The following is a 15,506-nucleotide window of genomic DNA, read 5'->3' on the forward strand; positions in this document are numbered from 1 at the left end:
ATTAACCACCACCAATGCCACTACCTATGCTTTAGGATTATTGCAAGCATGGGGAATATGAAGTGGGCAAGAGAGCTCTTATTCCCGCCCTCACTTCAAGGACACATGGCAGAAGTGCCTGTCCTAATCTGGGGTGAGGGGAAGAGGTCAGATAAGACTTTCTGAACCAACTGGCATACGGTTAAGCAAGATTTGAAGGATGAATCACCAGCTGAAGGGGGAAAACTGGTCCAGGCAGCAGGATCAGAGGGCACAAAGAATATGCCACATCTGGGAACCGAAAGAGGGGAGCGGGGGTGGGAGGTCAGACAAGAGAGGTAGGAAAGGATCTGATAAAGCAGGTCTTTGTGAACCCTGTTAAGAATTTGTACTTTATTCTAAGGGTCTCAGGAAGCCTCAGTACTGCCCACTGTTTGCTAGCATCTCTGCTTCTACTCTTTCCCTTGACTGACCTGGGCTCCATTCTGCAGCCAAAGGATCTTAAAATTTAAGTCACATCATGTTATTCTCTTGCTTGTAATGTTCTGGTGTCTATTGTCCAATAGGTTAAATCCCAAACTCCTTAACAAGCTTACAAGACCTCAGGTGACCTTGTCACAGCACCTTGACTGGGCTCCAACTTGACTTGATGTGACTTCTGTAGTTTCATTCAGTCAGATGCTCTGTTGTCTCTGGACCCTCAGATAAGCTATTCATTCTGCCGGGAAACTCCCCCCACCCCATACTTATATTCTGGGCATTACATTTGCTGGGAAGGCTTCACTGATCTCCCTCAAGCCCATATCCAGTGCTCCTCCTGTGAGATCTCATTTACACCCAAGACTTCTGCTCAAACATTTAACGTGTGAGTGTGGCAAGCGAATGGGCATCTGCGAGGACTCTGTAAATGCCACGAACTTTGTCTACTTTGATCATCTTTATATCTTTAGCATGCAGCTCACTATATAACTGTAATCAAGTTTTGTTGAATTAATGATTGAATGAAAAAAGTAAGAGATGCAGTAATGTATTCTATGGTCACTTCTATCTCTAAAAAAAAAAACAACTATGGTTCTTTGTAGGTGCTATCTCATGCAGGTGACATATCAGTTTAACAAGTTACTTTTAAAAAGATAGCAGGAGCCAAATTTCCATTGTTTGAAATCCTGTCTCCATTAAATTGAGGTTCTTCTGACTGTAAGGATAGGATGATAATAGCATTTGACTTCCAACTGGATATATGCTTGGGTCATGGTAGGCACCTGAAAGTTTGAATAAGGAAGAGGAAGAAATAGTCAATATAGAGAAACCTTGAGGTTTCTGACCCAAGCAGCAAGCGTAACAGTGATAATATAGTAATACAAATCACTGAAGGAGGAAGATAGGGTTTGTGGGTAGAAGAGGATGTATTCAATTTTGGACTTGCTAATACTTCTGTAATATTAGCCTTGTGCTTAGCCATGTGGGTGACTTCCAGGAAACAATTGAAAGATGTGGACAGAAATTAAAAGGGACAGCTCTGGTTTAGAACTCAGCAAACCAAGATGATTCCTGAAATAATGGCATTGTATGGGAGAGTATAAGGGTCAAAAGAGAATGGACAGAACCTTGGAAGAATTTCAGCCTTTAAGGGGGATGAAGAGGAAGTATTGCCAGAGAAGCAAATACTTTGCTGAGGAAATGGGACTTAAAATGAGCCTGGAGAAAGGGTTTTGACAACGGTAGACTGGAGGGTGGGGTAGAGACTGGGAGGTTGTGAAGGAAGGGTTCCAAGCAGAAATAACAACACGAAGAAACAGAGCAGGAAAGTACTCCACCGAAGAAATCCATTCACTAACCAGATATGCAATGAATTTGTTGTAGAGGAATTGGAAGCTTTAAGGATGGGTCAGTCAACATTACTACTTTGGAAGAGAAGATGATGACCAAGAAAAGGCCATAAACTTTGGGTTATGACTATTGATATTCGGTTACTTGGGTATGAAGAAAGCCTAACAGCATTTGACCTACTTCGTTTAAGCTCCAAGTCAAGAATATCCAGTAACTTTGGAGGGTCTCAGGTTTCTAAATATAGTCTAGAGTCTGTAGTCAGAGTTAGACTGGGTGTTCTAAATATCTGTGTTGTGACACATCTTTGTGCCATGTCCATACTAGGTGATTTTCAGTTCTACTTTTATCACAACTTCTGTTTCTGAACTTTTTTTTTTTTTTTTTAAATGAGAAATTAGAGGAGGTCCTATTTCCGGGGAAAGGAGATAATGGCAGCTACAGTCCATGGCTCAAGTATTATACTGCAAACACATGCTCTAAGAGGGTGGCAAGAAAACAATTTAAGCCAAGTTTGAGTTCTACTTTCCCCAAAGACCATGCACTTGGTTTTGAAGTTTACAATTTGGTTGATATTAAAAAGACATGTAGATTATTTTTACTTTTTTTAAAGATTTTATTTATTTATTTGACACAGAGAGTGAGATCTCAAGTAGGCAGAGCAGCAGGTAGAGAGGGGGAAGCAGGCTCCCCACTGAGCAGAGTGCCCGATGCGGGGCTTGATCCCAGGACCCTGAGATCATGACCTGAGCCGAAGGCAGAGGCTCAACCCACTGAGCCACCCAGGCACCCCAAGACATATAGATTTTTAAGAATGATGAGCAGCTTTAAAAAAATGTGAGTACCATTTTGGGTGGATTAGACTGGCAAAGAGCTACCAAGTTCAATGGAAAGGATGTGAGAAAGCAGGCTCTGTCCTATACTGCCGGTGGAGTTCATGGCTATGACCTCTTTGGAAGGCAATTGGCAATATCTACCAGATGCACATATCCTCTGACCCAGGGGATTCTGGACAGGATAATTCACTGCAGCACAATCTGTAGTGGTAAAAAATAGCAGTGACCTAAAATATCCAAGAGACTGGTTAAATAATTATGGCATATCTTTCACCATGGAATATTTTAGTCACTGCTGTTTAGTTCACATAATAAAATAGCTCTGAAACTATACAGTAGAAACTGGTAACACTAGTGGTCTCTTGGAGGGCACTGGGTTGAGGGAACAGGGATGGGAGGGACTTTTTTCACTTACTTTCTTTTACCTGATGAATGTGTAACATGCTTCCTCCTACAACCACAACTGAAGCAAAAAAGTCTTCTGGTGGTAGGGAGTACACTAATAGTTTTGAACACACAGAAGATCTGGATAAACCCTAACCAAAGAGTCATTAGTTATAATGGGAATCATTTCAAGAAAGTTCAAGAATCGAAGACCATCTGAGCTCCCCCACCCATGGTTTCTCTTCACACAGAACACAAGGTAAAAAGGAAGGGAAGGGTAAGAACAAGACATCACAAAACACTCATGAAGCCAAGAAACTGGTAGGACAGACATTTTATTGTGACTTGCTTGCAGTAAAACATTCAAACCTTCAACACGTACTTTTTTTCCCCTGGAGACCACAGCGTGATGCTCAAAGGCCTTTAGCTTCAACTTATTATCAGTCCAGTCAGTGGTTACCTATTTTATTTATAGTTCAACTAGTTAGAGGAAGAAGTCAGAAAAATCTGGTCTTAGCATCCCAAGTTAAGAGCTGTGAGATTTGCAACCCATTCATATAAAGTGCTTATGTTCAGTGCAGAGGGCAGGCAGACTTAGAAGGGCAAGCAGATGCCACGGAATGACATTTCCTGGAAGACAGACGATTCTATGACTCAAAGAAGGAAAAACCAAGTTTTAAACTTCCTGCAGAAGAGGTCTAATATTTTCTTTGCAGTCTTTCTCCCCTCTATAGAACCAAAGCTCTGAATGTGATAGATGCCCACAGTGGTTGTTTTTTTACTATCAAAAAACCTGATTCAGAGAGAAATCCATAGGGTCTAAGCACCAGAGATACTGACTGTGGCTTCCAGTTACTGTCTGTCTCAGCAGCAAATGTGAGATCAACAGACTGAGCTCCGGGTGGTGGGATGCTCAGAGCTGCAGAGCTTTCCTTAGGGCCCTCGTGTGCAAATCCACGTCTGAGGATGACAGCCCCTTTCTAAATCAGTTCTGGTGTGGGAACACAAGCCATAGCATGCGAAATGAGTACTTTACCTGATTTTCCATCAACTGGACGGGACCTACTCATCATCCCCTCATTCTAACTCATCTACAGGCCCAACCCTTGACTCCCTCCATGAAGACAAAAAAGTGCACTGCCCTCTCAACGACCCTCAAGCCTCTGCATCTTTATCTTGTGGTCCTGTGGAGACTGTGGAAAAGCAGGAGAGAAGAGAAAGCAGTTTCCTAACCATTTTAAAGGAGCACAAACAGGACTGTAACTCAGATAGGCAGTCTAGCTTTTAGTCCTAGGATCTTGGCTACCATTTCTCTCTCCAGTCTCAAAGAGGGAACCGTGATCTCTCTTTGCGGCAGGGATGTTCACAGAAGCCAGCTCTGTGCTTGTCAGCAACCTCTCTGCCACCTTGTTTGGAGAGGTTCATCTTTCCCTGCGGGATGGACGCGACAGTGCTCTGCCTGTCGTGTGTCAGGCTCCGACCCCCTCACTGTGTGCACCCACAGCTTTCAGACGCCTGCACCTGAGGATCCTTCTTTTCAGACTATCTTCCAAAGATTCCCGGTAACTCCTTGTGCTTGTGACAGGACATCCGTGGACCAGTTTTAATCCACAGGCAGCACTTGCCCCAAGGCCGTCTCTGAATTTGGGGAGGGAGGGGGAGGAAGAAATAAGAGGCAATCCTTTTGGTGTTGCTCTAGAATTCTCTGTAAAATGCTTCTAGTTATGAAGACCTATTGAGCATCTCCACACGGAGGGAACAGTGTACAAACAGGATGACCCGGGTTAAGAACCAAAACGCAGGGAAGGTTTTCAGACTGGCAGAAGTCTAAAGTGCCTCTTTTTGGTGGGGGAGAGTTTTGTTTGTTCAGAAATGCTTCAGCGTAAACACGAGTGCACAAGAGCGTGCATGCACACTCACTCACTCTGAGGTAGAAAGAACTGGCCATCTCCAGACAAACACACAGATTCCACAATTTTACAGAAACATGGCACTTGCGTGGCGTGAAAGGTCCTATCCTTGCCCAAGATGGCAAGTAGGGTCCGATCCAGCTCTTTCCGACCTGGGGCAGAGCCAGGAGAGTCCCACTGCATGGGAGGAAGGAGGCAGAGATCACCTAGGTCTCTCCCGTTCCACAGGATTCAGGCCCTGCTGCCCACGGTCACTTTCTGGAGCCTGAGCCGTGGGCAGCCCGGGTGTGGCTCGTCAGAAGCCACTGGGCACAGATGTCTTGCACGACTGCGTCCCCGCTGCTCTTGGCAGCCTGCTGCACCTGTTGGACGAGGGCTGTGGCGCGTGAGTGTTCTTGCTTCACGGCAATCAGGTAGGCAGATCGCAGTTTGCAACATGTCAGGTAGGCCTGAACCTGGCAGCAGGGCAGAAGAGACAGCCAGAAAGAAACCATCATGGATGATGAAGCAACAAACAGAGCAGTGGCCCAGTGCTCGGCAGATGGAGGATCCCTTCTCACCTCCTGAATTAATGACTGGGTTCTTGTCTTTCAGTATACTGTAGCAATGCTTTAAATATTCTGGACATTAAGCTATTACACTGTGTTTTTTATATGATTATTTTATATGATTATTTATAATGATTACAAATAACCCAAGAATTTCAAAATGAAGCAAGCAGGCAGGTGGTTGGAGTCTGGCCTCTGTCTACTGCTTCTGAGACCCTCCTCCTGCCCATCCTGGGCTCTCCAGCCTCCTCCTCCTCACTTCAGTCAGCACTGTCACTGCCCATGAGTTAGGATTTTATAGTTGTTTGGATGATGATTTGATTGATGTCTGTTTCCTTGACTAGATCTTAAGCTCCTTGAGGACAGGAATGGTGTCTGCTTTTTCTACTTCTTGTACTTGCAGTGCCTAGTGCCTGGCCTGACATGTGGCAGAAATTGAATAAATATGCAGTGAATGAATGAATGAATGAATGAATGAATGAATGAACTATTGTATCTCTCCCTTACTATGAGCACACAGGTTCCCCTTTCACTATTTTTCTCTTTTGACCTGAATTTAAAATCTTGTAACTGGAAATTCAGGTATGAACAGGCACACACACAATTAGAAAAGGTCTAATTAAGGTCTAATCCCATGTTGACTTGACTTTTGCTGTTTGGATCACAGGTGTCTCAGTTTTGGTATGAGGGGTATCTCTCTTGTACTCTGGAGGCCCTCCATCTTATAAACCCCCAGCTTAGTGGAAACCAGAGTCCATGTCTTCCCTGGCCCCGATCCCACCAGCACGTCACTGGTTTGCCAGTGTTCTAGTCAGCACTAGTGTTCTAGTCAGCCAACAGCAAGGCCCTCAGAACGTGCTTCAGAGCTTCCACCAGCAGCTGCCTTTCTGCTCTGACAGTCCCTTCTGGTGGTTGGAAGGGACTCCTCTCTCTTCATGTTTCAGCCTTCCATCTTTTTTGTCTTGGTTGCTGAAGTTTTTCTATCCTAAGTTCAACTACAGATACGCTGCTAAAGCGAGAAGAAGCTGGATATTCTCTAAGCTTACTAAGTGACCATGTCCTGCTGCCTGGGTATCTACCTGTTGCCCCAGGATGTTTGCTCTCACCCAGCCCTTCAGCTCTACTTAATACCAATGTGCGTTAAACATAGTATCACAAGTTGGCAGGCAAAATTCCTACCTAGAGAAGGAGGGCGTTTTGCCAGAAAGTCTGGAATAGGAACTGAGTAAGGCTGGTTTTTGGCAAGACCATATGGCCTGAGATCACGTAAGAGCATGAGGACAGCTATTGAGAGAAAAGGACCTGAAAAAGTAAGAACTGTTGAGATTTCAATGCATGTCCTCCCCTGGGACACAGCCTCCATCCTCTTGATGGGGAGGCTCACTGAAGGCTTGGAAAAGGACTGCAGTTTGGGACTCAGGGAACGGGGGTGTCTGGCCTGGTTGCTGGATTCTCACTACGATTCTGAAAAAGTATTTCTCTACAATTCAGAACATTAGAATTCCATCCTTTCCACATGAGGTCATCTGGATGCTGCACGCAGAACTGAAGAAATGCTCAGAACACATTCTCCCCAAGCCCTCGACTGAAGAAGGCCTGGCAAATTCAGACCAGGGAATTTGGTCGGGGAGCAGCTCTGTGGCTATGTCTAAAGCCATGTGCCTGACATTAGTTTTCTTCACGAGGGCCTCAGCTGCCAGATCTTCCCGCTGCTAGGGGCTGGGGCAGTCTGGCTTGGTTTTCCTATACCTCTGCTGGCCTGTGGGCCTTCCTCCGGATGGTGGGTCCATCAGCCTATGGCTAGGCACAAGTAGGAGCAGTGGGGAGTACTTCTTTTCTCGCCAGCACTCTTTGCAGAAGCACTGATTTTCTACTCAACAGGGAAGAGTTCACTGAGCCCAGGCAAGTAGCCTGCTCGGAGAGTGAGATACGAATGGGCATCTGGTGCTCAAGGGCCAGGTGGAGTTTTTCCCTTCCTGTACAGGGTACTGTTCTCCTTCCAGGATAAGGAAATGCCTACCTACTCTGAGAACCACAGTCAGTCAGTCAACCTGAAGATGGAAATGAAGGATTTCCTAGGGGTCTCTGAGGAAAGCTCTGCATGAAAATGGAAAGGAAAAAGGGGGGAAGACAAAGGATCATGAAGTCACTGTTTGTGTGTGTTCCACTGATTTTCTCCCTCTGCACCTGCCTGGGTCCCAGCTCCGCTTCTGGATAACAAAGAAGTACAGATACAGGTTGAATGGAACTGTTGTGGGGAGCAAGGGATAAAGGCGAAAAGGAAGCCCAAGGTGCTGATCATGATATGATCAGGGTTTGGAGACGATTCTGCTCACCTTGTTGTCATCGCTGTGTATTGCCTGGATCAGGCTCTCCAGCTCCTGTCAGAACAGAAACAGTAGTCGTGAGAGGAGAAAGAAGAGTTCCCAGCATGGGAGCTGAGGCCCCACCAGCCTCAGATCGCTTGTTACTTTTTAAACTCAACTTCTGCTATAAGAGCACCAAAGCAAATCTAATGATTAACACTAGGTTTGGGAATTCGAGAAGAAAAGCTCCCGAGAGGACTGTTCTTGGCCTTCACAGGTGGATGTGGCTCTGTTTACCCCATGAAGAAGCCACAGGGGGACAGTTTCATGGGCAACATACTCAAAGGCCAGCTGCAGACTCACCCTGACCTCCTCTACAATCACAGGGAGAAGCTCCAATTGGTCTGTCCACAGGTGCCATGTTAGACTATGGAAATTGAGGGACACTTTCCGGGTATAGAGGTTATAAGCACAAATTTTCTTTCCAGGGAAGGGCTGATTCGGGTGAGGCCATTATTACACAGGAGTCAGAAAAATAAAGGGATCTTGCAGAGTTTCAGTACATTATGAGTATATTGTGGGGAACAGAAAAACCAAAAGGGGGATGTGAAGACAACGAAATAGATGGAGGAGCCAAAAGGTACAGAGGGAGCGTACCTGGGGCGGAATTCTCTTGAAGGCTTCCAAGCAGTTGAGGAGGATGGTGTCCCCGTCACTTCTGGCTGCCATGCCTGACTCACTGACACATTTGAGCAACTGCTGGATTTCGCCGTATTTCTCCCTCTCCACCAGCTGCCGGGCCGCTCTGCAGTAGGTGGCAGCGGCGTCCAGCTGGAAGTCCTAGAGGAGAACACAGAATGAGGGGGTGGGGGGGCAGGGGACACCAGCAGTAGGAGCCCCCACTCGGTTTGGTGTAGATAAGCCATATTGACTACATTCACCGTAGAAATTACTTATATGACACACAAACAAAACTACACAAAAAGTTCCTCTTAGGAATGAGGCTGACATTTTAGGAAGTGACCATAAATATTGTCACCCTATCTAACACGGTCTACCTCACTCATTGCCGTGCCACTTTCTGAAATATTCTCATCAAATTCCCGAGGCCAGTTCGTTCTTCTTCTAAGGAGCCACCTTTGTCTTAGGAAAAGGGTACTGGGGGTTGATATTTGCTGCTGTGGATACTTGGTGTCTGCCAAGAGATGCCTTAGTATCTATCTGGAAACAGACCAATTCACCAAAAGACTGATTTGCTGGAAACTACCAGATAAACACTTTAAGCCTGATCTACGATAATCCTCGACAAAGTCTGAGAGGAACTGTGGCTCGGCCTGTCCACCAGGGCTATCTGGAGGTGGAGAGCTGTCTCCAACACTGAAATAGGTGGAAAAGAAAGGAATCAGTCTGATCATTCATGAAGCCACTGGTCTTTGAAGCACAAGGCGTTCCAGATCCCACCTGCCCAGAGAGTGAGGGTCCTTAGGGTATCTTTGTGGAACTGCTCGGCAGGGGGTGGGGTGCGGTGGGAGAGTGGCCTGGAGAAACTCTGGCCCTTGCAGTTTCAGTGCCCTCTCCAGACTCTGCTCCAGGGCCACAGTCATACCTGTGTCCTCTGACCACAGGCACAGAAAAGGCACTCCTTGCACATCCTAAGCAGATGGATGGATGGGCAGTCCTTGATGCTGATGGCCCCTCCTACCGCACAGCACCCCCGCCAGCCCCTTGCCACATCCTCCAGTCATGCTCCCCTCAGAGGGCAAGCAGAGGCTGTGCAGAATAGTCCTAGACTCGGTTTCAGGTATTTATTTGATAGCTCTTGATGGATTTGTCACTGGCTACTTGGCTTCTGGCAAAGTGTCCTAGAATCCTGAATCAGACACGGTTCTGTAAGAGCCACCTTGACTTCATTCATGATATGTATGTGTATCTGCTTCCTTTGGGATAGAAGTTTTCTGAAGAATAAGCTCTCATGGAGCTGCGGCCAGTTCCATCCCTCTTGAGGGATTCAAGTCATACCTGCAGAACACGGAATGCAATTCCAAAACCATCTTCCACATTCTTCCCTCCTAACATGACCTGAAAAGGAGGAAAATGTGCTTAAAGAGGCAATAATTACAGAGTAGCCCCTCTATCAACAAAGAGGGCTCCCATTTACAACAAATATTTGTTGAGACTCTACTAAGTGCCAGGCACTAGGGATAAAAGAGTAGTCAAAATGGACTTGATATCCAGCCTTCTGTGGCTCACATTCTAGTGGGAAGGCCACTTTCAAATGAACAACTGAAATACTAACTGGATGATAACAACTGTGATAAGCTTCTGAAAGATAAGAACAGTCTGCCAGATGTCTGAAACATTCGTCTGTACCTTGCAGGCAACATCCATTTTCATGTGGTTATTTCCAAATAGAGTTGGCAGAGGCAAGGTAGTAATCTGAGAGGTCCCAGCGCTTTCACAGCGATGTAAGAACCTGGTCACTTCCATCTGCAGCTGGAGTGTGTTCATATGCCTACGGTGACAGAAGACACATAGTCGAGCCTCATAAGTGGCTTCAGGAGGGACTAGGGCAGGGTGGCTGAGACGTCATGAGAAGATGGCATTGGAAAAGGGCGGAAGAGAGGGGACGGAGGGAGAAGACAAGTGTGGTCAGGGGCCCTGTACAGAGGGGTCTCGGAGAGGCAGGCTGCTCCGTGGAACTGGAGAGAGTCCGGTCCCTGAATCAGTAAGTATTAATGAAGCACCTACGAGCTGCAGGCAACAGAGGTCAAGAGGGACACGAACCCTGCCCTCACAGAGTTCATGGCTAGAGGAGAGATGAATAATGAACCAACGCATTAAATATTTAGCGACTGGGCCTGCGAAGGCGACGAAGGCGGGGCGCAGTGTTTACTTTAGATGTGGTGTTGTAAGCAGAGGGAGTGAACGGGTAAGCCAGCATAAAGACCGAGAGGAGGGCAGGGCCTGGTGTGTGGAGGAGCCCCCAGGCGGCCAGTGAGATGTTGCTCAGTGAGGGAGAAGGGAGGAGCAGAGAGGAAGATGGAGAGGGAGGCAGGCCAACATCTCACAGGACCTCTTTCACCTGCTTACTGGAAGGGGTCTGATCCTAATACGTACCCCCTCTCTTCTTCTATGAGCTCCTCTCTAGCCTCTCCAGGCTTGTACTGGCCACTGTCACTCAGGAATGATTCCCATTATTTATTTTTAAAGATTTTACTTACTTGTTTGAGAGAGAGAGAGAGTGCAAACACAGAGAGAGGGAGAAGGAGAAGCAGACTCCCTGCTAAGCAGGAAGCCCCATATGGGGCTCAATCCCAGGACCCTGAGATCATGACCTGAGCTGAAGGCAGAGTTGCTTAACTGACTGAGCCACCCAGGCGCCCCAGGAATGATTCCCTTTAGATGTGTGATTCTCTTCAAGGGTTCAGGAAAGGACGAGAGCAGCGTTATCACCAGCAGAAACTCTTTCCAGCCCTTCTGCCCACTCCAACTGTTCCCTGAGCCTCAGGCTACCTTGACACATCAGCCGCCGTCATCTTCTTTTGGAAGAAGGTGATCTTCTTCCTTCTGGTGCTGCGGGAGGTATCTTGGAGGTAGATCTTCAGGTGGTCCTTGGCCTTAAGCAGCCACGAGAGCTTCTCTCCCAGTTCTGTGTAAGTTTTTGCTTTGTGACTGAAGAACCGGATACAGGTCATGGCGGCCCGGACTTGATCCTAGAAGAGGAAAATGAACGTTCAGGTCAAATGAGATCAGGGATATTAGAGGGTATGGATGTGAGGAGAATTCTGACCTGATTTCCACTCATGAAACCTGGAGGCCAGCACCCACTTCCATCACCAGCCGCAGAACTATTGTGTAAGAGTTACTCCTAAGCCCAAGGGATCCTAAAGCAAACTGACTGGCTGAGCTCCCAGGAAGGCCTTTATTCCACCACAGGAGAGATCTTCAAAAGGATACTTCTGATTCCCCATTCAGCTTGGTTTCGCTCTCACTTTGGCTTTGAATGATTCAATTTCTCTGTGATTTAGTGTTTGTAGCCCTCAGACAGATTGGGAGAAACTTGTTCCCTCTCCCTTCATACATCTTCTCTAAAAGCACTCTTCATCATCCCTTATGAATTCTGTATTCATGCCTCATGCTTATCTTAAAATTGTCACAGATCTCTTTTTCACTTTCACGTTCCTTGAATTCTGAAGAGCACTATTACCGACAAGGTTAAGGTTTGCCTCTTTGGGATGGGGATAGAAATCCCAATATTATTCAACAATGCTAGAGAGCCACATGGGTTTGCTCTAGGGTTGGTTCAAGAGTGAGGCCAGGGACTGAGGGACCAGGGACTTGATCCTTCATCTTGCACAGTCTCCCTGCATGGCAGGATGTCATAAACAGAGGTAGAGGGCAGGAAGGGGCTATTACCTTCATAAACTGCTGCAGCTCATACAGAATGTGGTAGTGGTTCTTCTTCTGTAAGTGTTGACAGGCAGCTATCAAGTACTTTCCCCAGCTCTCTAAGGTTGGATCAATGGACTCTAGCAAGTTCTCCAAAGTGTGTAGCTTCCCACTTTTATAGCTTGGCTGGAAAATACCTTCTATAAAGACTTCTGGAGGACTCTCCTAGAACAGGGCAAGGCAAAAAGTCAAGTCTTGAGTCTGCTTCTGGCACAGTCTGGGACCTACCCTGGATTTCCTTCCACTGACACACCTTAGGCTTCCTTCTATAGTGGTGCTTCATAACTTTTTAAGTGTCAGAGACACCTTTGAGAATCCCACTCTAGTGACTGCTCCACTCTCTTCCTTGCTGAGTAGAGTCCCCTTCACAAAGTCATCTACACTCCCTGTCTTTGATTTCTCTTCTGTGATTGTCTCTTAAACCGATTCTTATCTAGCTTTTACACCCACCACTCCACTGAAACTGCCTCTTCCATCCCCAATGACTTCTAAATTGTTAAATCTAAAATATGTCTTGTTTTCCACCAGAACTATCAAGAGCTTTTGCTACAGCTGATGGCTTCCTCCCCCTTGAAAAATTTTCTTTATTTGGCTTCTAGGATACCACCCTTTCCAGATTTTCCTTCTGCTTCTCCAACTACTCATTCTCAATCTTCTTTGCTGTTTCCTTCTAATTTCTTCAGGGGTTAGAAGGAATCTGTTCTCTTTTCTTTCTATACTCATTCTTTTGGTGATTTAACATAATCTCATGGCTTTAAATCTACTTGCTGATTATGCCTAGATCCCTATTTCCACCCTGTTCATTCTTCCTGAATTCTAGAAGTAGGTATCCAACTTCTATCCAACTGCCTACTTAAAATGTCCTCTAGTACACTTAATACACCTAAAACTACACTCTTGGTTGTTTCTTCCCAATCTCTTCTTTCTGTAGTCTTTCCTTTCTCAGATGGCAATTTTGTTTTTCTAGTCGTTCAGGTTAAAAACTCAAGTCAAATCTGTCCCCCCTGCCTCTGCACCCAATATCAAATTCATGAGCAAGTTCTACTGGCTGTTCCATCAACATACACACAGAATCTGCATCTATCTGGCCACTTCTCAATGGCCACCTCAATGTACCACCCTGGTCAACTGCCTGGATTATTGCAGTAGCCACTTGCCTGGATTATTGCAGTAGCCTCCTATCTTGTCTCCTACCTTCTGTCCTGCCTCTTTTTTGTCTAATGCCAACCGATCAACCCGTGTGATTCTGGTAAAACGTTAAGTCATATAAAGTTATTCCTCTCCTCAAAAATTTCCAGTGGTTTTCCTCACTCAGCATAAAGTCCAAACCCTCACAATGTTCACAAGGCCCTATATGCCACCTCCTTTAGGCCTTTACTGAGTGTCCCCTTCCCCTTTCTAAAACTGCCCAATCCATCTCTGCCCTCTCCCCTGCTTTATTTTTTTTATTACTTAGAACTTATACTAGAAATATTATTTACCTTGTTTACTGTCTGTCTCCCTGCTATAATGTAAGTTTATGAGAGCAAATATTTTTGTCTTTTTTTTTTTTTTTTTTTTTACAGTGCCCACAGTAATCCTTGGCTTTTAGTAAGTATTTCTCGGATAAACGAGTAAGCAATAAACATTAGAGACCGACTCCTCAGGAAGGTGCACGCATACTATTCCCCTCCCTTCTGAAGCACATCCGTGGTTCAGAGACCCTGTATTGTAACCCAAATTCCACAGCTGTAGAAAAAAAAATCATCTGGGCATTCAGACTTTAGACTATGAATAACAAATGGAGGGTAAAGAACGGCCATAAACTCATGTTACTATAACCAGGCTGGCCTTGTAGCACTGGGTACAAGCTGCTTAGAACTGGAAGAATTCTGAGTTTTCACAGATTCTGGCTGTTTCTAACTCAGAAACCCAGACCTAATCTAAAACTTTTAGAACAGACTTTAAAAGGCAGGTGAATCAGCTCCATAGAGAAGGTGAAATTTCTCAGAAGAGCAGTATGTTAAAAACTTCCATTTCATCTATTTATCTACTTACTTACTCATTCCTAACTTGCTCTGGGTCTGGCACTGGAAGACACAGAGAAGTAAAATATAAGCTTTCTTGACCCAGAAAGGATGACACAGTTGTAAACAAACAGTTGCAATGCGTAATAAACGCAGTAACAGATCCGTACGCTCAATACAGTGGTGGTATAGAGGAAGAGGTACCTAATGTTGCTCGTGTGGTCTATGAATGCTCAACAGAAACGGTTTGAAAGAATAAACGGGAGTTTTCCAAGGAAACAAAGAGGGCCAGGGTATTCTAGGTTAGGGGGTACAGCACAAGCAGGTTCATGGAGGTCAGAAAGGGTAAGGTACAATCAGGAAAATTTAAATAATTTGGTAAGTCTGGAATGTAGCGCATATATAGGACTTGTGGTGAAAATAAACAGGAGAAATAAGGGGGCCTGATCCTGGTGGGTCCCGTATGCATGCTAAGGAATTTGGACTTCATCTTGTGGCCATGGGAATCTCCTGAGGGTCTTTCAGAGAGGAGAATAACACGAATTACGAAGAATGTAAATAACACGTGTTATTGTTCAGAAAGCTCCCTCTGGGGCAGTGTGACGGGGAAAGGGGTGAACTGAGGCTTGCAAAAGAACACCTTCCAGGCTCTAGCCATTCAGCTATAGTTTTCACAATGTGCTTTTCCGTTGTTCCCCACCTGCTTGAGAACTAAGATATTTCACTTCAAGGGTAACAGTGATTATAGGTGATAAAAAGAAGGCTTCTTTCCCTCTGCTCTGACAAATGTAAAGCAGGGTAATGCTGTTGTCAGCTTCGACCAAGATAAGTAAGTAAGCCGCTTAACTCTCTGGACTACTCGACAGTCTGAAGAAACAGAATTGGTTATTTCCACTCTCAGTCTGTGCTTGGGAGAAGCAGCTTTACCCCAAAACTCATTTAGAAACTGAGGAAAAGGAAAAAATTAGCAGTTAAACTCTAAGTAAAATAACTCATACTTTATTCTTAAAACTTAGTTAGTAGTTACCCTGGTATGGTTACCATGGTATGGTTACCATGACTGTGAATAGTTGACTTCACTTGGAGCAATCCTAGAAGATATGTCCATTTGTAAACTTTCATTGGCTGCCATTTTGAATTGGGGGAGCAGATTAAAATTAAAGTATTGAATTCTTCTAATTTCCTATGAAATTTGGTAAAGATCAGCCAATTCCTCAGAAAGTATTCATGGAACATTCTGATAAAAAATGAACACCAAAAT

General features: G+C 45.3%; 1 protein-coding gene across 3 annotated transcripts in view; it reads right to left on the reverse strand.

The window, feature by feature from the left end:
* Window positions 1-3,345: 3,345 nt before the first annotated feature.
* Window positions 3,346-15,506, reverse strand: part of ZFYVE26 (zinc finger FYVE-type containing 26) — a 65,006-nt gene continuing 52,845 nt past the window's right edge. Inside the window, exons 35-41 of one of the 3 annotated variants that reach the window (XM_032344574.1) lie at window positions 12,207-12,404; window positions 11,304-11,503; window positions 10,161-10,302; window positions 9,810-9,869; window positions 8,448-8,630; window positions 7,821-7,865; window positions 3,346-5,391 (exon numbers count right to left, since the gene is read on the reverse strand). In XM_032344574.1, the coding sequence (XP_032200465.1) occupies window positions 5,188-5,391; window positions 7,821-7,865; window positions 8,448-8,630; window positions 9,810-9,869; window positions 10,161-10,302; window positions 11,304-11,503; window positions 12,207-12,404 (1,032 nt within the window). In that variant the 3' untranslated portion in view covers window positions 3,346-5,187. Of the gene's footprint in view, window positions 5,392-6,689; window positions 7,695-7,820; window positions 7,866-8,447; window positions 8,631-9,809; window positions 9,870-10,160; window positions 10,303-11,303; window positions 11,504-12,206; window positions 12,405-15,506 lie in introns of those variants that run through there. The other 2 variants (XM_032344573.1, XM_032344575.1) reach the window with 2 other exon arrangements.

This window comes from Mustela erminea, chromosome 5, assembly GCF_009829155.1.
Source record: "Mustela erminea isolate mMusErm1 chromosome 5, mMusErm1.Pri, whole genome shotgun sequence".
NCBI lineage: Eukaryota > Metazoa > Chordata > Mammalia > Carnivora > Mustelidae > Mustela > Mustela erminea.